The sequence below is a fragment of the Dermochelys coriacea genome, chromosome 1, assembly GCF_009764565.3.
Source record: "Dermochelys coriacea isolate rDerCor1 chromosome 1, rDerCor1.pri.v4, whole genome shotgun sequence".
Classification (NCBI taxonomy): domain Eukaryota; kingdom Metazoa; phylum Chordata; order Testudines; family Dermochelyidae; genus Dermochelys; species Dermochelys coriacea.
In genome coordinates, this window is record NC_050068.2 from 288,192,254 (window position 1) to 288,213,043 (window position 20,790).

At 41.0% G+C, this 20,790-nt stretch overlaps 1 protein-coding gene and 1 long non-coding RNA gene across 6 annotated transcripts in view; one reads left to right on the forward strand and one right to left on the reverse strand.

Moving 5' to 3' along the window:
* The window catches only part of CPM (carboxypeptidase M), a 54,611-nt gene extending 42,419 nt beyond the window's left edge, over positions 1-12,192 (forward strand). For both annotated transcript variants that reach the window (XM_038378918.2, XM_038379002.1), the window contains exons 7-9: positions 1,723-1,875; positions 9,542-9,690; positions 11,761-12,192. In XM_038378918.2, the coding sequence (XP_038234846.1) occupies positions 1,723-1,875; positions 9,542-9,690; positions 11,761-11,994 (536 nt within the window). In that variant the 3' untranslated portion in view covers positions 11,995-12,192. The remainder of the gene's footprint in view (positions 1-1,722; positions 1,876-9,541; positions 9,691-11,760) is intronic.
* LOC122456047 lies at positions 4-19,100 on the reverse strand. Of its 4 annotated transcripts, XR_006274669.1 has the most exons (6): positions 17,489-19,100; positions 16,904-16,905; positions 13,700-13,855; positions 12,604-12,728; positions 3,295-3,613; positions 4-767 (listed from the first exon to the last, which is right to left on the reverse strand). It is a non-coding gene; the product is annotated as an uncharacterized LOC122456047 (long non-coding RNA). The 4 variants fall into 4 exon arrangements; XR_006274668.1 differs by lacking the exon at positions 4-767 and having other exon boundaries at positions 2,969-3,613; XR_006274670.1 differs by lacking the exons at positions 4-767; positions 3,295-3,613 and adding an exon at positions 4,328-4,347 and having other exon boundaries at positions 10,635-12,728.
* Positions 19,101-20,790: the final 1,690 nt, after the last annotated feature.

Genomic DNA, 20,790 nt, shown 5'->3' on the forward strand with positions numbered 1-20,790 from the left:
ACTCTGAAACCAGTTATCAATAGAGTTATCTGTGCAGCTGAGATCAAAAAATCTCTCTCCTTTTTGTTTAAAAAGGAGAGAATCAGTTTCACGTAACATCTATCTTCATGTCTAATCACTGAAACAAATACACCCCTATTTATATCCATGTGTAAATAACCAGATATACACACCTGAATAACCACATTCTATGTACTATAATCACTATGAAAAGTGACACTACACATGTTTAGTAAACTATTTTCAACTACTCAACCGGTCTTCTCCTAAGCTTGGCAAAGCCTACATTCCTACAGAGTTCTCCATACTGCAAATGCCAAATCCATGTTTTTAAAACCAAAGTACTACAGCAGGGTGGATAAAAATCATATTAAATATATATAATTGAATTTTATTTAAATACCTCTTATTTTAAAAAATAAATACATAAAATTAAATTTGAAATTATGACAACCTATGTTTAGTCAAATTTACCATAACCTATTTAAAGCATTTAAATAAAAAAATATATTCAAAGAGTACATGTTTGCTGCAAAGTTTTAAAGAAAGTCAAACCACTGAACTGGTGGAAGTCATTGGCTTAGCCTCTGGAACCAGGGATTGTTGTAGTGCTAGCCCAGATTTTGACAGCAGTAACCTCTTCTGAAGTTGTAGAGAATATTTTCTTCATTTCATTCATGTAGTTCAGTTCATTAGATAGTTTAATTCAAAGTTAAGAAACCAATTAGGAGTTGAAAAAACATGGAAGCTTGTTTTCCTCTTCCAATCTATGAATAAAAATTCAGTGTAAGAGTGAGATTTACTAGTTCTAAAATCTTGAAGGACATAGTGACTAGAAACTATCAGTTCAATTCACTAACTGCGGATAATACTTCCTTTGTTTAATAAATCAGTTTTAAATGCAGAACATGCTTTGACAAAAATACACTTTTCTCCTTTTGTGTCCAGCACATTTAAAGTAAGTTTTATTTAACTAATAAAAACCTTTAAATGCTGTTTTATTGAATTTCTAATTTAATTCCAATTTCCATCCAAATAATTTGACACACAAAAATAAAAAAATCTAGTAAATAAATATAATTTGCCATTTTCTAACATAATAAAATGTGTAAAAACTAAAATGCTGAATAACTGTATTTTAAGCTAAATAATTGCTTAGATAAATGTGTAAGAGATAGCTTATCCTCTCTGTTTGAATCAATTCACTTTGGTCCTCAGCGTGCCAAAAAGAACCCCACACCCAAACAATTTTTTTATTGTAAAAAAAACAAAAAACATTTTCCCCACATTCATAATTCAAATGACTAAAAGGATTTTGAGGCACAACTGAGCATGACAAATTTAGTGCCAAAGTGTAATTTTTTGTCCCCCTTATAGATACCAGTACTTGGAGAGGTTTTGAATCAAAGGGTCCCCTTTCTCAACCATTATTGTAGCCTCATTCTAGTAATTCCACCGCACTTTGGGGTGGTTGTTTTTTTTAAAGTAATTAAGCAGGTTTTCCACAGTGGATCATAAATCTAACTGACCGTGGGATTAAAAAAACAATTGCACTTCCCAATTTGTGATGATTTATCTAATTGAATTGCTCTTGCATCATTATCTAAGGAAATGCTTCAAGAAGGCTAGAGTTTAGGAAAAGTTGCAAGGCTCCTAGTCCATTTTTAGCTCTTACTCAGTGGCTCTCACTGTAATAATCAAAGAATTTTTTTCTTTTTTTAGGTGGGATGCAGGATTACAACTACATCTGGGGACAATGTTTTGAAATTACATTGGAGTTGTCATGCTGTAAATATCCACCAGCAAGTCAACTTCAGGCCTTCTGGAATGACAACAAAGCTGCTTTGATTGAATACATTAAACAAGTTCATCTCGGTGGGTAGACTTTTGTATTTTGAATTTCATCTGCTCAACTTCCAATACAGCTTGTAGGGAAGCTCCCGTAACAACACGGCCATGTAACGGGCTCTCCAGCAACAGGCTCTAGAACCAAGAGAACTACTTCTATAAGGGACTTTGCCTTTCAGTATGAAATCTGGTTTTTCTTGATTCTTGTTGAATTCAGAGACCGATGTAGCAGAGAGCTGTGTGCGCCTCCTCATTTTAGAATCAATATAGTGAGCATCATGGTGGCTAAGGGAGGATAGTGAGACAGAGAATGCTGCCCCGAAGTGACTGAGACATCTGGAATATTAGCATTGTGAATGCATTTGTGCATAGACTGTTCTGAAGAAAAATGCAGACTTTTTTTTTTTTATAAACTGAACTATGTAGGTAAACCCCATTTAACCTGAGATTGGGGTTTGAGAAAAGAGAGGAAATCTCCAAACTAAGTGTATATGAACATATCCATTTACAGTAAAAGCTATGTTATCTGGTACTTTACCAACCGGAAAGCTCTAGAAACTGGCATTTCTGATATCTCCAAGTTTAAATCTTCAGAAGGGTTGCCAGGCTCCCTACCTGGCTCCGCATGGCTCCCCGAAAGTGGGGACATGTCCCTGCTGCTCCTAGGGGGAGGCACGACCAGGCGGTTCTGCGTGCTGCCTCCACCTGCAGGTGTCGTCTCTGCAGCTCCCATTGGCCATGGTTCCCAGCTAATGGGAGCTGCGAAGTCAGTGCTCGGGGTGAGGCGGGAGTAGTGCACAGAGGCCCCATGGCCATTCCTCCGCCTAGGAGCAGCAGGGACATGGGGCCTCTGTGCACTACTCCCGCCTCACCCCGAGCACTGACTTCGCAGCTCCCATTAGCTGGGAACCATGGCCAATGGGAGCTGCAGAGGCGACACCTGCAGGTGGAGGCAGCACGCAGAACCGCCTGGTCGTGCCTCCCCCTAGGAGCAGCAGGGACATGAAACCACTTGCGAGGAGCTGCCCGAGATGAGCACTGCCAGGATCTGGCACCCTGAAGCCCCTCCCATACCCCAACCTCCTGCCCCAAGCCCCCTCCCACACTCAAACTCCCTCCCTCCATTGGTAAGTATAACTCAGTTAACTGGAATTTTTGACTTAACCAGCACCCTGTATTCCCCCAACATGTCGGACAACAAAGCTTTTACTGTATCTAGCTTTATTCAAATTGGATAGATACAGCCAGAGTAGTGACACATACCCGTCAGAGCCCATACGTCCAGCTTTCACACCTATTGGGGCAGTGAGCAGCGACCAGCACTGATTAAAATAGAAAGCTGTGGAAAGACAAAGCCATTCTAAGAGACATTTATGAAAAAGCTTTTTTAAATGAAGACTGACAAAATGTATCATTTGTGTCAAATGGGGAAAGGGTGGGGCTTACTTTTTGTGGGTTTGCTTCATTTAGGATCCAGAAACTATTAAGAGCAGAATTCATATGCCTTCCTTATTCCTGACAGCCGTCCAGGTTTCAAAGTATTGATTAAAACCTCACACAAAGGGCCCATTTTTGCAGCTGTTCTCTGCACAGATCTTCCCATTGGCCTCTCTGGTGCCTTTTTATGCAGAGAGGCTACAGAACTGAAGTCATCCAAAATAGAGACTTGTGTCGAACCAGTCTTTGGGAAGTGGACACCAAGGAGCAGGGTTCAGTACAGGGTTGTGTGAGGAGTCTGACAAATATTCCAGCCTCTGCCTCCATCCTATGGGTTCAGGAGGGAAAAGGAGTTAGAAAGATGCTGGGATCTAAAAATCTAGAGAGGGTCCAGCTCTGCTACAGACACGTGCTGAGGGGGAGAGGGGCATACAGCCAATATTGGGCACAGGAGATTAAAATCTATAGTAGTTAGGTGCAGGGGAGAACACACAAGTGAAGGAGCATGGCTTAACTACTTAGGAAATTAAAGGCTTCTCCCACTCTTATCCTTTTTCATTAGTCATGCCCCATCTCCACCCCCCCCCCCCAAAATCCCTTCTCCCACTCCTCTGTGGCTTTACTGAGGTGTCAGAGCTAGGAGCCAGTTGGAAGCAGCTGGCAACTGGTATTGCCAGCCTCAGGTGTTCAAAACCCATTAGTAAGGTTTGTTTTTGGTAAAAGCTGCAGACAGGTCACAAGTAATAAACAAAAATTCATAGAAGCCCATGACCAGTCTGTGAGTTTAACTAAAAATAATTGGCAGGGGAGAGGCTGATGGGGGATGATGAAGCCCAAGCCCTGCTGTGAGGGGAAAAGGGGTTTAGCAGCCACTGCCACCATGGCAGCTTTGGTTTCCCTGCCACTCACAGAGGCTGGGGAGCTCTGGGTCCCCCGCACTGGCCAAGCTAGCTCAAGGCTCTGGGTCCCCAGTGGCTGACAGCTTCGGCTGCACACCCCACGGCTGAAGCGGAAAATGTCAGAGATCTCTGAAAAAGTCATGGAATCCATGACTTCTGTGACCTCCATAACATAACATAGTCTTATCCTTTTTCATTAGTCATGCCCCATCTCCAGCCCCCCCCCCCAAATCCCAGGATATTAGCTTAGACACAATAAGGTTTAAAAAATAATAATTTGGGTTCTCTTTATTTGCCATCTGGTTTCTAAGCAATTAGGATGTACTGAGGTCACGGTTTAAAGCTTTTCTTCATAACCATGTGGGCTGCAATCTTACTTTTCATTTTAAAACAAAACATGAATTTGGAAGCTGCGTCTCTAAGACAGACATCAAGTATTGCAAGATTTGACAGCATTGCAACAGACTTCAGTCTTACGATATTAGCACTTGAGGAAACTGTCCACCTATGCTCCTCATATGCTCCCTAGTATGAAGGAGGAGAGAGAGGACATTTTGCCCTGCTTGCCTAGCAAGGACTGAGCTGAAGTCTTTGTCACTCAAGGAGTACTGCCTCATGTCACCACAAGGGAACCCTCCCAGCTCCTCCCTCAGCCAGGAATGGGACAGAAGTCACAGAACTTACCCTCTTACACTTTTTTCTAAGCCTACAAACTGTGGTTTAGAATGAGTTTTCTGCACAGTGTGGTGCACCTAAAAGTGATGCCCTCACTTCAAAGGGTGAGGGGATCCTGAGCAATTTAGAGTGGGCTGTGTGGGATTAGAGATGGTAGTTTGTATTGGGATGTTCACTAATTAAAGACAGTTGTAGGGTTTCACTTCAGAGAAAACCAGCATGGGGAGATGAAATTAGATTTTTTTTTAAGTGAAGTGTAGCAACCCTGCCCCCATGTGGGCAAAGGCTGGCAGTGCTAGAGGGCAGCAACTTTTAAATGTATGTGAGCAGTGATTTAACAGAGACCAACCCACAGTGCACTCCCATTAACAAGAGACATTTCCACATTTCCCTGTGCAACAGCTTTCATATGAGTATTAATGCCCCTATAGGTCTTATGGGCATACAGTGCTTGAATAGGGGCCTGCTCATATGGGCCTTGATTCCATATCCTGGAAGGAAAATGTAGGTACACATTTCTAGTTAGCATACTTATGTATTTTATAGCATACTATAGAATTAGTGTGTTTGTAAAATTTGTTATAAAAAAACCTGAGGGCCGGGAATTGTCAGGATTCACAGGCAGAAATACACCTTGCTCTTTAAACGTGTCATAGATCCTTAAAGCCCCAGTCATAGACCAAGACCATATCGTGCTAGGCATTGTATAAACACAAAACCCTGTTCCTGCCCCCAAAGAACTTGCAGTCTAAGACTGAGCTAGGAGTGCAATTCCCTGCTCATGTACACCTACATTGATGAAAGTTAGCATGAGTATGTGTACACAGGCCCACTGGGAATCACTCCCCAGCTCGTAATATAGACATAGTCTAAGTCATTCTGTTGACCGGCATTGGTCCCTGATATCATCCTAATAAAGTTTAGGAAGGTAGCAAGTTGCTCCCTAGTATCAAAAAGGTTGAGAAATACAGGCCTAAGTAATCTTCTCTTTCCAATAGTTTAGTTAAAAAAAAAAAAAGTTAGATGCCTACAGATATTTTGCTTTCAAGGAAAAACATAAGCAGTGTGATAGATGGCCAAAATGGGTTTTCTTCCCTTACATAATTTATCAGTGGAACATGAGGGGAAGCCCACAGGGGTCTACAGTGTACTAATATTTCAAATGCAAGAATAGCTTGCAGCAATTAGCAGTCTCAGGATAGGTCCTTATTTTGGATTTGTTATTCTGCCAAAGATTATATACAAAAACATTCCAAAAAAACCTCTGTGTAGATGTGCCTTTAGCTGCTAATAAAGAATTGCAGGCCAGGACTTGACAGGTATCAATTGGAACTGGAAAAGGTTCAGGAAAGGGCCACCAAAATGATTAGGGATATGGAACGGCTTCCATATGAGGAGAGATTAATCGGACTGGGACTTTTCAGCTTGGAAAAGAGACGACTAAGGGGGAATATGATAGAGGTCTATAAAATCATGACTGATGTGGAGAAAGTAAATAAGGAAGTGTATTTACTCCTTCTCATAACACAAGAACTAGGAGGCACCAAATGAAATTAATAGACAGCAGGTTTAAAACAAACAAAAGGAAGTATTTCTTTACACACTGCACCGTTAACCTGTGGAACTCTTTGCCAGAGGATACCAGACTATAACAAGGTTCAAAAAAAGAACTACCAGTAGTTAAATTCATGGAGGATAAGTCCATCAATGGCTATTATTCAGGATGGTATCCCTAGCCTCTGTTTGCCAGAAGCTGGGAATGAGCACCGGAATGGATCACTTGATGATTACCTGTTCTGTTCATTCCCTCTGGGGCACCTGGCATTGGCCCCTGTCAGAAGACAGGATACTGGGCTAGATGAACCTTTGGTCTGACCCAGTATGGTCATTCTTATGTTCTATCCACTGGCCATGCTTCTCATATTAAAGATGAAAGGGCCTGAAATTTGCCTAACTGAAAGCTGCAGCCATTCTTATTGTGGTCCCTCAGCTGAGTAAAAGTTTGGATGGCCCTACTTTATACTGCACCTCTGTCTGAAATGGGACTCTACATACATAATTTGAATGGGTATAACTGTTCTGGGGACCAGAAGGAGGTAAGAGTCAGATCAGTTGAAAGTCTTTGGGTAAAGAAAAAAGGGGAAAAATGGGCATGATATCATGGTAGGGGTCAACTCTAGAGCACCAAATCAGGAAGAAGTGGAGGAGGTATTTCTAGAGCAAACAGAAATACCCCAAACACAAGATGGGTAGTAATGGGAGACTAACTTCCCAGATATCTATTGGAAAATTAATACAGCAAAACACAAAGTTTCCAATAAGTTCTTGGAATGTATTGGGGACAATTTTTTGTTTCAGAAAGTGGAGGAAGTAACTGGGGGATAGCCATTTTAGACTGACCAACAGGGAAGAATTGGTTGTAAATCTGAAGAGGGAACGCCCTTTGGGTGAAAGTGATCATGACATGACCGATTTCACAATTCTAAGGAAAGGAAGGAGTGAGAGCAGCAGAATAAGGAGAATGGACTTCAAAAAAAGCGGACTTCAAAAACTGGTAGGTAAAGTCCCATAGGAAGAAAATCTAAGGGATAAAGGGGAGTTCAGGACAGCTGGCAGTTTCCTAAGAACACAATATTAAATTCCCCACTGCAAACTATCCCTATGTGAAGGACAGATAAGAATAGTAAGAGGCCAATATGGATTCATCAGAAGCTCTTTAATGACCTGAAAATCAAAAAGGAATCTTGCAAAAGTGGAGACATGGACAAATTGCTAAAGGGGAGTACAAAAGAATAGCATAGGTATATAGGGAGAAAAATCAGAAAGGCTATGGCCCAAAACAAATTACACTTAGCAAGCGACATAAAAGGCAATAAGAAGAGGTTCTTTAAATACAGTAGGAGAAAGAGAAAGACAAAGGAAAGTGTAGCTCCTCTACTTAGTGAGGAAGGACTGCTAATAACGGATGACATCAAGAAGTCTTTAATGACTATTACATTTCATTCAGTCTTCACTAGAAAGATTAATGGTGACCAGATATTGAACACAATTATTAACAACAACATTGGTGGGGGAGAAGGAAACAAGCCAAAATAGGGAAACAGGTTAAAAAATATTTAGATAAATTAGATGTATTCAAATTGGCAGAACCAGATGAAATTCATCCTAGGGTAATTAAGGAACGAGCTGAAGCAAACTCAGACCATTAGCAATTATCATTAAGAACTCCTGGAGGACTGGAGAAGGGAGACTAAATGTAGTACCTATCTTTAAAAAGGGCAACAATGAGGACCTGGGAAATTATTGGCCAGTCTGCCTAATTTTCATACCTGGAAAGATATTTAAACAAAGCACAGAGAGGATAACAGGGTTACAAGATGTGACAAAGTGGGGTTTTATTCATCTTATGTTGCATGCGAGTCTTACTGTCCTATACTAATACTGTGGGTACCTCCGTTTCCCTGTGTACTGTACCAATATTTCGGTGGTGGGAATTGGGGGTGTGATTTTTGCTGAGGCCCTTGGGGCAGGTGAGGCTGCCCAGCTGTCTGCATATATGTAACCTGAGACCCAGGAGCGGGGTGCGACCAGGTGACATCTTTTGCCTGGGAAGCAAGAGTACAGAAATCAGTTTTAAGACCCCTTAATGTTGGAAAAAAATGGCTTCGTTGTGTGGAAGGATGCAGGGTTAATCCTATTTAATGCTGCTAACTCCAACATAAATTCGTAGTGTAGACCAGGCCTATAACAGGTGGTGGTAGGGTTATTTATTGTTGCAGTAATTTGGAGCAAGAGATACACATTAGCCTTTTGCCCATGATCCTTGATTATTCAAATGTGGTTGATAGGCTAGACTTTACTTATTAATTTTAACAGATAGATATTCTTTTGGAGGACACACATATACAATGAAATCTGGATTTAATACAGCACTGTTTAAACATTAGAGTAAGGTTTATCAACCTGTGGGTTTCATCGAACAAGTAAAAAAAAAAACAAAAACAAAGCAACAATAATATGGGCCGGGGTAAGTGGATCTGAACCCACAACCTTTACACAGCCGCAAGGTTGCTACTGAGCCAAAATTATACATTTAATTAAATATTCTGAATAAAATAGCAGAAACTGAACTAAAACACTTCATCAATATTGTCTCAAATAGCTGTTGCAGACAAGTCAGTTAACAAAACTGCTCATTCTTGGAAATCTGGTGTGTTAGAAGATTTGGGAAGACTAAAATATAAGTAAATATACAACTACTCTGCCTTTTTGAAACACTAGTCAAGAAGCAATGTTTGACCACACCAACAGGATAAATGAGTTTTTGTTTTAAGCTAGGTAAATAAATTCAACAGCATAAGAGATTTAAGTAAGTTCTTTTGTAGAGAACACGTTCAGCAACATCAATGTAAACTACGAAATTGTACCTTTAGAGAATGAGATGGAAAAGCCGACACAGCTGCATTTTAACTTGATGGGAAGGTAAATGATTAAGAACTAAGAATTTTGTGCTGCTGCTACTTATTTTCCTTAGCAATATGTAGGAGACTGGCTCTATTGTCTAGTTTGGGGAGGAAATGAATGAAACAAGCATATGCTGCAATGCATGATGAAAAAACTGGCTTTTCCAGACCAGAAAATGAAACCAAGTCACATTTACATACTCTCTCCCTGCCTTATAGGTATCAAAGGTCAAGTTCTTGACAGGCATGGACAGCCTATACCAGATGTAATAGTGGAAGCCAAAGGAAGGGAACATATCTGTCCCTATAGAACCAATCAACATGGAGAATATTACCTTCTCCTCCTGCCTGGAAGCTATGTGCTTAATGTAAGATGACTATTCCGTTAACCCTTAATTTCTAAATTGTGTTCAGAGAGTTCTTGAAATTGCCAGAGACAGAAGCCTATAAAATTAAGATGTTGGGGTTTGAATTTTTGTTTTAATAAAATAAATGTACAGTGTCTACACAGGGCAGGGGGTTCCCCTAACTGCTGAGAACAGCCATTCACCTCTTGGTAACATCATCAATCGATATTCATCTGTTTAGCATTTAGCAATATCCATTACTTATTGAAAAGTGAGCAGATGAGAAGTACAAAAGGCCTCATGTGGACACAGTACAAGGGGAGGGGGAATGGCAAGGACTGGCATGACAGAACAAAATCTCGTTCATTCAGAGGCCTTTTAAATAGTAGTTGCATATTTTTAGGGTGAGCAGGATTAGATTTTTATTGGATAAGTGTCCATAAATGTTGTTTTCATCATACACATACAACCCCAATCAAAACTATTTCCATTCATGATAATCAATATTTAGAGGTAAAGAAAAATTTTGCTTAAGAAATTATTAGAGCTTGTTTTAAGGATATTTACTTTCTATGTTTTGACATGTTGACAATTTGAAAAATCTAAAAAAATGCTTAAAAACAAACATCAATAGTATCCATCGAAAATATCAAAATATAAAAAAAAATGCAGTCAAGCCTCCCTATTTCGAATGTTTCCAGTTGAGGCATAGTGCTGCTCTGAAAAGTGACTATATAAAAATATGGCAGCTCATTGTGTATGCAGAGCCATATTTGCCGGGACTGCGAGATACCCCCAGCAGTGGCAGCCACAAGCTGTGGGGGTTCCCCCGCCACCTGTGATGACTGGGGGCTGCTGGGGGTACCCTGCAGCTCCCTGCCCCTGGAGGAGGCGGGGGACCCTGCAGCTCCCAACCATCGCAGGCTGAAGTCATGGAGGTCACTTTAAGTCACAGATTCCATGACTAAATTGTAGCCTTACTTATTGCTTCAGTGGATTTTTGCATCAGATATCTGTTTATAAGTGACGAGATTTTTTTTCCTACCTACCAGCCCTGTAAACTTATATTGGGGATCAAAGTGAAGCTGGGTTTTTCCTTCTAATGCATCACCACAACTGACAGGTTTTGCAGGCCAACTTTAGGTCTTTGACTGCATCATTCAGCTCTTCAAAAGAGTTTCATAGATTGAACTAATTGTAACTTAATACACATTTCTGTTAATTTACAAGATAAAATAAAATCCACTGCTCACTCAATCTTAGCTGTGTTGATTCTGCAGAGCTACAAAAGTAAACACATCACTTAAGTTAACAGATATGACTGCACCTTGCGAGGGGATTGACTGAGTAAGAAGCTGCCATTTTTATACAGTCACTTTTTCAGAAGAATAGAATCTTATTTAAAAAAACATAAATACACTTTCCAACCTACAGCCAGCAAAGTGAATGACAATTGTTGACTTTAGTTGTTTGGCCTATGCAAGATGGAGACTCCCATCTAAATGTTAATACATGCAACAAGCAGCAAGAAGAAATCCTGACTGCTGTCAGAGGTCATTATTCCCTCTGGATATTTCCATCCAATATGGACAAACACATTCTGAGTTCTACCCAGCACATACTCTTGATCCTAGCCTCTTAATCAAACAAAGTATTCTTATTTCGGCTCACTCAATGCAGTCTTCATTTCTTTTGCTCTGATAATTTGAGTCACCCAATTGTTCATTCATCATTAGCCAATAAGCGAGCTAAAGCAAAAGTAACTAAATCCCTTTTGTTCTCTGTGAAAAAGTTGCCAAGAGATCCTAGTATGTTTTCTCTTCTGTTATCTACAATGTTATTGCAATTAGACTTAAACGTATATAAAATATTTCTCACCCTTCTCATTTAATGTTCACTCTATACTGTACCTTTATCTTTACTTTCACAATCTACCTAACTAATTTATGCAGGAGGAGCACTACATCTAATCTGTGCATTAGATGCAAAGAAGCACTCTACAAGATTTGTAAAGTAAATTATGCAACTAAAATGACTAGAGCTAGCATGTTAAACAAGCTAGTAAGAACATTTTCCCGTTTTTGTCCTTAGGCTACAGCACCTGGATCTGGATCAATACTAAAGACACTGCAAGTACCAAACTGTCCTGAAAGCTTCAGTGCTTTGAAATATGACTTTGTTTTCTCAGAGGTCTCCACCATAGCAAGAGTTGCTTCATGCCCTACCAAACCTCTTTATCCGGATTTTGAAAGCATTTCAGCAGCAGTAAAGCCTACTTTGCATTTCTTGGCTTTAATGACTGTTTTGTGTATAGTTTTCAAATAAACCCAAGGAAGAATTAGGTGAAACTTGAAGACATTATCTCTAGCTTTTCAGTGCACAAATGTGTTTTTTAAGAGCTAAAAATTGTATTTTCAAAAGTGTGTATTGTATAATTGAATACCTAGGGTTTTTTAATCAAGTTTACTATATTTTTAAAATGTTGGCCAGACAATCAATAAATGTTTTGACAGTTTAAATGTACCAGAATAATGCTGATATCCATCCCCCTTTCATAAGATCAAGCTTGCAGCAGGTTTGTCTTCACAAGTTGCAGGTAGCTCAGGTGTCTGTCTGCACCCCAGATATACCAGACTCAGACCTATCAATCTTCACCTGAAAACAGGGTCATCCCCCACACTGTGCAACTCCTCTTGTTAATTTCCTTCTGAAGTCCCGGTAAGTTCTTCATTAACACTTGACTCAGTATGCTTATAGACTTCTGTTGTAAGAGACAGAATGGTCCACCAGGGCTATAAGCGTCTCCCACCTCCCTGTCTGGAGAAGTATGTCTCAAGGCATGCTATCTTTGGGTGACCTGCCTTTGACTACAAGGCCTCGTGAGCATAATTTTCAGCATAGATACATAACCCCTCAGCTATTCTCTGTACGTACATCTCACAATCATGATGACCAGTGTGAAACAGGCTTTCAGTAGAGACCTTTCATTATCCCTTTTTGGTAAACCCCAGGAATCCCTGAACCCATATGTGCTCCTCTGCCCTTGGGTCACTGTAATCCTGTCAAACAGAGGGGAAAAAAAAAAGTCTAACAGTCCTCCAGAAACTCCACCTCATTGAACATGAGGCTTTTTTTTTTCCTCTACATTCTACCAATGCTCATATTTAAAGGAAAACTCCCCTGATGATTAATTACTTGAGGAATACACCAAAAAAACCTGTGATTCCCCTCAGCTAACAGAACAACAAAAATTTTGGCTTGATTACCCTTTATAAGTTTGTCAGAGTATGGAACAAGAAATTGGGTAAGGCCCTGGCCTCGAAGGCTTTCCTGCTGAATTTTATGCCCAATTCAAAGACAGATTATACTTTGGCCAGTCTGGGAGCCAGAGTATACACTGCCCTCTTCAATGAATGAAGCCCTAATCTCGGTAGGTTTTAAGCCTGACAAAGATGCCTAGGAACATGCTAGCTATTTACTAATATCCATAATCAACTGATATTAAAATATGGTCTAGAAGCCTAGCTGGATGATTAGAAAAAGCAATGAGGAGCATAATATACCTGGATGAGGGGGGTTTTATACAAGAGAGACAAGGGTCAGAAAACACTCATCTTAATGTGCTGTCCTACTATCAAAACCCCTTAAAACTGATGGCTATTCTGTTGGTGTATGTGGGAAAAACCTTCAATCGAGCAAATTGGAGGTATTTTTTCCTCATCCTATAAAAATATGGACTTTGTCCCTCTTTCATTTCCTAGGTTAGACTTCTGTGCTCCAATACCAGGTTACAACCAATAACTACATCTCCCCTCTTTTCAGTCTCTAGTCCCACAGTAACAGACAGGGCTGTCACTGCCTTCCTTCCTATTTGATTTGGCCTTGGGGCTGCATGCAATACAAATGAGAGCACGCTAGGGGATCCAAGGTATTACACATAGGGTCGTAACAGACAAAAATATGCTTCTATGCTGATATACTTTTATTTATCACCAACCCCCCTCAGACCACCCCCAACATATTACAAAACCTTTGAATTGTTTGTGAAAATCCCAGGGCACAAAATTAATTGGCACAAGTTGGAGGCTGTCAGCATCTCTCAGAAAGTGCATAATGTCACCCTCTTAGACAAAACTTTTCGCTGGCACCAGGAGGAAATCAGTCACAGGCTTGGGAGTCCGCTTTTCTAGGAATATAAAAGAAAGTCTTTAGAAGTGTGTGCAACAAGAGTGATGTCATGGTGGGAGTCTGCTATAGACCACCGGACCAGGGGGATGAGGTGGATGAGGCTTTCTTCCGGCAACTCACGGAAGCTACTAGATCGCATGCCCTGATTCTCATGGGTGACTTTAATTTTCCTGATATCTGCTGGGAGAGCAATACAGCAGTGCATAGACAATCCAGGAAGTTTTTGGAAAGCGTAGGGGACAATTTCCTGGTGCAAGTGCTAGGGGAGCCAACTAGGGGGAGCGCTTTTCTTGACCTGCTGCTCACAAACCGGGTAGAATTAGTGGGGGAAGCAAAAGTGGATGGGAATCTGGGAGGCAGTGACCATGAGTTGGTTGAGTTCAGGATCCTGACGCAGGGAAGAAAGGTAAGCAGCAGGATACGGACCCTGGACTTCAGGAAAGCAGACTTTGACTCCCTCAGGGAACAGATGGCCAGGATCCCCTGGGGGACTAACATGAAAGGGAAGGGAGTCCAGGAGAGCTGGCTGTATTTCAAGGAATCCCTGTTGAGGTTACAGGGACAAACCATCCCGATGAGTCGAAAGAATAGTAAATATGGCAGGCGACCAGCTTGGCTTAATGGTGAAATCTTAGCGGATCTTAAACATAAAAAAGAAGCTTACAAGAAGTGGAAGGTTGGACATATGACCAGGGAAGAGTATAAAAATATTGCTCGGGCATGTAGGAAAGATATCAGGAGGGCTAAATCGCACCTGGAGCTGCAGCTAGCAAGAGATGTCAAGAGTAACAAGAAAGGTTTCTTCAGGTATGTTGGCAACAAGAAGAAAGCCAAGGAAAGTGTGGGCCCCTTACTGAATGAGGGAGGCAAGCTAGTGACAGAGGATGTGGAAAAAGCTAATGTACTCAATGCTTTTTTTGCCTCTGTTTTCACTAACAAGGTCAGCTCCCAGACTGCTGTGCTGGGCATCACAAAATGGGGAAGAGATGGCCAGCCCTCTGTAGAGATAGAGGTGGTTAGGGACTATTTAGAAAAGCTGGACGTGCACAAGTCCATGGGGCCGGACGAATTGCATCCGAGAGTGCTGAGGGAATTGGCAGCTGTGATTGCAGAGCCCTTGGCCATTATCTTTGAAAACTCGTGGCGAATGGGGGAAGTCCCGGATGACTGGAAAAAGGCTAATGTAGTGCCCATCTTTAAAAAAGGGAAGAAGGAGGATCCTGGGAACTACAGGCCGGTCAGCCTCACCTCAGTCCCTGGAAAAATCATGGAGCAGGTCCTCAAAGAATCAATCCTGAAGCACTTAGAGGAGAGGAAAGTGATCAGGAACAGTCAGCATGGATTCACCAAGGGAAGGTCATGCCTGACTAATCTAATCGCCTTTTATGATGAGATTACTGGTTCTGTGGATGAAGGGAAAGCAGTGGATGTACTGTTTCTTGACTTTAGCAAAGCTTTTGACACGGTCTCCCACAGCATTCTTGTCAGCAAGTTAAGGAAGTATGGGCTGGATGAATGCACTATAAGGTGGGTAGAAAGCTGGCTAGATTGTCGGGCTCAACGGGTAGTGATCAATGGCTCCATGTCTAGTTGGCAGCCGGTGTCAAGTGGAGTGCCCCAGGGGTCGGTCCTGGGGCCCGTTTTGTTCAATATCTTCATAAATGATCTGGAGGATGGTGTGGATTGCACTCTCAGCAAATTTGCGGATGATACTAAACTGGGAGGAGTGGTAGATACGCTGGAGGGGAGGGATAGGATACAGAAGGACCTAGACAAATTGGAGGATTGGGCCAAAAGAAATCTAATGAGGTTCAATAAGGATAAGTGCAGGGTCCTGCACTTAGGATGGAAGAATCCAATGCACCGCTACAGACTAGGGACCGAATGGCTCGGCAGCAGTTCTGCGGAAAAGGACCTAGGGGTGACAGTGGACGAGAAGCTGGATATGAGTCAGCAGTGTGCCCTTGTTGCCAAGAAGGCCAATGGCATTTTGGGATGTATAAGTAGGGGCATAGCGAGCAGATCGAGGGACGTGATCGTTCCCCTCTATTCGACACTGGTGAGGCCTCATCTGGAGTACTGTGTCCAGTTTTGGGCCCCACACTACAAGAAGGATGTGGATAAATTGGAAAGAGTACAGCGAAGGGCAACAAAAATGATTAGGGGTCTAGAGCACATGACTTATGAGGAGAGGCTGAGGGAGCTGGGATTGTTTAGTCTGCAGAAGAGAAGAATGAGGGGGGATTTGATAGCTGCTTTCAACTACCTGAAAGGGGGTTTCAAAGAGGATGGCTCTAGACTGTTCTCAATGGTAGCAGATGACAGAACGAGGAGTAATGGTCTCAAGTTGCAATGGGGGAGGTTTAGATTGGATATTAGGAAAAACTTTTTCACTAAGAGGGTGGTGAAACACTGGAATGCGTTACCTAGGGAGGTGGTAGAATCTCCTTCCTTAGAGGTTTTTAAGGTCAGGCTTGACAAAGCCCTGGCTAGGATGATTTAACTGGGACTTGGTCCTGCTTTGAGCAGGGGGTTGGACTAGATGACCTTCTGGGGTCCCTTCCAACCCTGATATTCTATGATTCTATAAGTCAAAATTAATGTTAATCCTCTTATCGCACCGATATCTTTGGATTTACATAGATGGGAGGCCCTCCCTCTATTGCTTTGGGGTAGAGTTTAATATATTAAACATGAATGTCCTTTAAATGCTTCTATTTATGCTTAGCTCCTTGCCAGTTTACTTTTTTCAGTATTAACATTTGTAAGATCTTCTTGTGGGGTGTGGGTAACAAGCCCAGAATATCCTTTGAGAAAAACTGCAACTGCCTATCAAATCAGGAGGCTTTGGGTCTTCCAAACTATAAGCTTTACTATATTATCCTCAGTCTTGAGACAAGTGGCATAATGGTTGGCCCTTCAATGCTCAGGCTCTCCAGCCTGGCTGTACATGGAAGGAAGGAACTGTAGCGCCACCACCACTAGAATCAATTCTAAAAATCAGTCTTCTACCATTTTCCTAAGAAGAAATCTGTCACATTCTGACATCTTGGAAGGCATGGTATCTGGTTGTGTCTGTTTAAATATCACCCTTATTACATTCAAAGACTTCAATTTGGGGTCATTCCAAAATTGTACAGACCCACTCTATGGTCTGACTAAATTTAAAAATACACATTTTGAGCATTAATCACATAATTGAAAATGATTCCTCATGCTCTTTCCTTGTCTTAGGAAGCAGGAATGGCAATAATTTTATGCTCTGCAACACCAATTTGGTTCAGATGCCTTTGCAGCCCCAGAATCCCTAGCTTTGGAGCTTCCTGAAAAAGTTACACTGTCTACTTGAGTCATTGTCTAGTCTGTATTCCAAACTATCAGGCAAATTGGCAATCAGCAGGGACAATGTTAGAAAGAAATGGGAAGATAAGTGATCAGTTTCCCTTACTAACATTCAGTGGAATCAGATTTGTTCTACTATACAACCCCAAATCTAGCAAGCTGTGTTAAGATAGTGCCAGTAGGAAATTCTTTGGAGAATGCACTGGATTCCATATAGGACTTTTCAAGTCCAGAATACCCAGGTTTAACAAATGCTGGCGCTGCAATGCAGCAGGTGCTAAACTTAGACCATATGCTTTGGGATTGTCCTGCGAGCTGTCTTTTCTGGACAGAGATAAATATATGGACCAATTTCTTTCTGTCCACCAATGTGTAACTGCAGGCTGGCCACACCATCATAACCAATCTATCTTGGAAACTGAAGGCGTTTGAAACAGTATGGCTGGGTAGAACTTGATCACAGCCAAACATCTAGTTCTACAATGGTGGCAGTCCTATTTGCACCCAACTATCGAAGAATGGTGTTTTCACATGGGGAACCTGGTGGCAATGGAACAAATCATGTTTTACAGCAGAAACAACCAACTTATAAATATACGGGTCCCATTTTTAGAAGCATTGGAATAATCAGTTATAAAGTCCCCATTGGGTAAACTTTTTTGCACCCACTACCCAGACCTTAGACCCCTCCTGTCTCCTCAATCCATCTCCTTCCTCTTCCCCCTCTCCTCTCTGGCCTATCATTCTTCTCCTCTCCTCTTATTTCCCTCTCAGGCTTTACCTTCGCCCTCCTTTTCCTCTCAACACTCCCTTTTCTCTTCTGCTTGTCTCTTTTTCTGAAAGGAAATAGCTCTGGAGATTAGTTTTGATCTTACTGTACAAAAAACCCCAAACTGGGAATGAATAATAAAATGACCGTTACTACATTTCTGTGCAGGCAGATCTCTTTAACCAGACAACAGCTGTCTTTGTTATACTATTCTTTGCCCTTAATAATGAAATTTGATCTTTCTTTGTTGTAAAATCAGATGTTGGTTCTATTCCAGATTAGATACCTTTCTTCTCTTTGTTCTTTATTGTTTATTTTAACACAGTTAACATAAAAAACAAAGACTACATTTAAAAAATAGTTGGGTGGGGCTGAAGTATAATACAAAAAACAAAGGAAACCTTCCCTCTGTAACAGGAGTTCTTCGACATGTGTGGTCCCTAGCTATATTCCATTATGGAAACACATGTGCTCCATGCACTTAAGACCAGAAAATTCTTGCTAGTAGCATCTGTTGGTCTGTGCCTGTACTCTTCCCTTCCTTGTGTTCTGAAGCAAAGGTATAATGGTCTCCAGTTCCTTCTCTACCATGAATAGAGCCTATGATCTGAAGCAGAGGGGAAGGAGAGTAGGAAGTGGAATACAGATAAGGATCACACATCTTGAAGAACTCCGGTTATGGAAAGTAGGTAGCCTTTATTTCTTCAAGTGCCGGTCCCTCTGTGTATTCTACTGTATGTGACTGACAAGCAGTCCTCATGATGGAAGTGGGTCCGAGGACCCCTGTGGCATTGAGGATTAAAAGGACCATCAGCCCAAAGGATTAAAGAAGGATAACAAAATTAATGGGTTTATGGAAAAAGAACCTGTCAAACTAACTTGATTTTTTTTAATATTACAAGATTGATTAAGATAACAGTCTTGATATAATATACTTAGACCTCTGTAAAGCATTTGACTTAGTATTGCACAAAATGTTGATTAAAACACTTGAATGATATAAAATCATCATGGCACAAAAACTGGCCAACTGATAGATCTCAAAATGTAATTGTAAACGGGGAATCATCATGGAGTGGGAGTGTTTCTAGTGGAGTCGCACAGGGATCAGTTCTTAACCCTATGCGATCTAACATTTTTATAAATAACCTGGAAGAAAACAAAATCATCATTGATAAAGTTTAGAGATTATTCAAAAATAGGTGGAATGGTAAACCATGAAGAGGACAAGTCACTGATTCAGAGCAATCCGGATCACTTGGTAAAATGAGTGCAAGCAAATAATACACGTTTTAATATGGCTAAATGTAAGCGCATACATCTAGGAACAAAGAATGTAGGCCATGCTTACAGGATGGCGGACTACATTCTTGGAAGCAGTGACTCTGAAAAAGGTTCAGCTGAACTTGAGCTTGCAGTGTGATGCTGCGGCCAAAAATCACTAATGCAATCCTGGAATGCATAAACGGGAATCTCAAATAAGAGTAGAGGGGGTTATTTTACCTCAATACTTGGCATTATGTGACTGCTGCTGTAATATTATGTCCAGTTCTGGTGCCCACAATTCAAGAAGGATGCTAATAAATTGGAAAGGGTTCAGAGAAGAACCATAAGAGTGATTAAAGAATTAAAACACACACCTTCTAATGATAGACTCAAGGAGCTCAATCTATTTAGTATAACAAACAGAAGGTTAAGGGGAAACCTGATTATAGTCTATAGGTATCTATATGGGGAACAAATATTTAGTAATGGGCTCTTCAATCTAGTAGACAAAGGTATAATGATCCAATAGCTGGAAGTTGAAGCTAGACAAATTCTGACTGGACATAAGGCATAAGGTTTCAAAAGTGACAGTAATTAACCATTGGAACAATTCGCCAAGGGTTGTGGGGGATGGTTCATCACCGATAGTTTTAAAATCAAGATTGGATATTTTTCTAAAATATGTGCTGTAGGAATTACTTTGGGGAAGTTCTGTGGCCTGTGTTATTCAGGAGATCAGACTAGTTGATCACAATGGTCCCTCTGTCCTTGGAAACTATGAATTTGTGAGGTCCCCGAAGACTGCAGAAGGGCAAACATAGTACCTATCTGTAAAAAGGGGAACGAAAAGGACCCAGGAAATATAGACCAGTCAGCCTAACTTCGATACCTGGAAAGTTACTGGAATAAATTATTAAAACAATAAGTTTGTGAACAACTGGAGAATAAAAGGGTTATAAGGACAGCCAGCACAGATTTGTAAAGAACAATTCATGCCAAAACGACCTAATTTCCTTCTTTGACAAGGTTACTGGCCTAGTGGATAGGGCAGATTTTAGTAAGGTGTTTGATACAGTCCCACATGACATTGTCATAAGCAAACTAGGGAAAATAGTCTCGATGAATTTACTGTCAGGTGGGAACAAAGCTGGCTGGAAGATCCTACTCAAAAAGTAGTTATCAGTGGTTTGCTGTCAAACCGAGAGGACATATCTAGTGGGTCCCTTACTAGTCAATATTTCATTTATGACTTTGATAATGAAATGGAGAATATGCTTTCAAAATATACAGAGAACACCAAACTGGGGGGTTGCAAGCACTTTGGAGGACAGATTAGAATTCAAAATGACCTTGACAAACTGGAGAACTGGTATGAAATCAACAAGATGAAATACAATAAAGTACAAAGTACTATACTTAGGAAGGAAAAATCAAATGCACAACTACAAAATGGGGAATAACTGGCTAGATGGTAGTACAGCTGAAAAGGATCTGAGGTTTATAGTGGACCAGAAATTGAATGAGTCAGCAATGTGATGCAGCAACAAAAAAGGCTA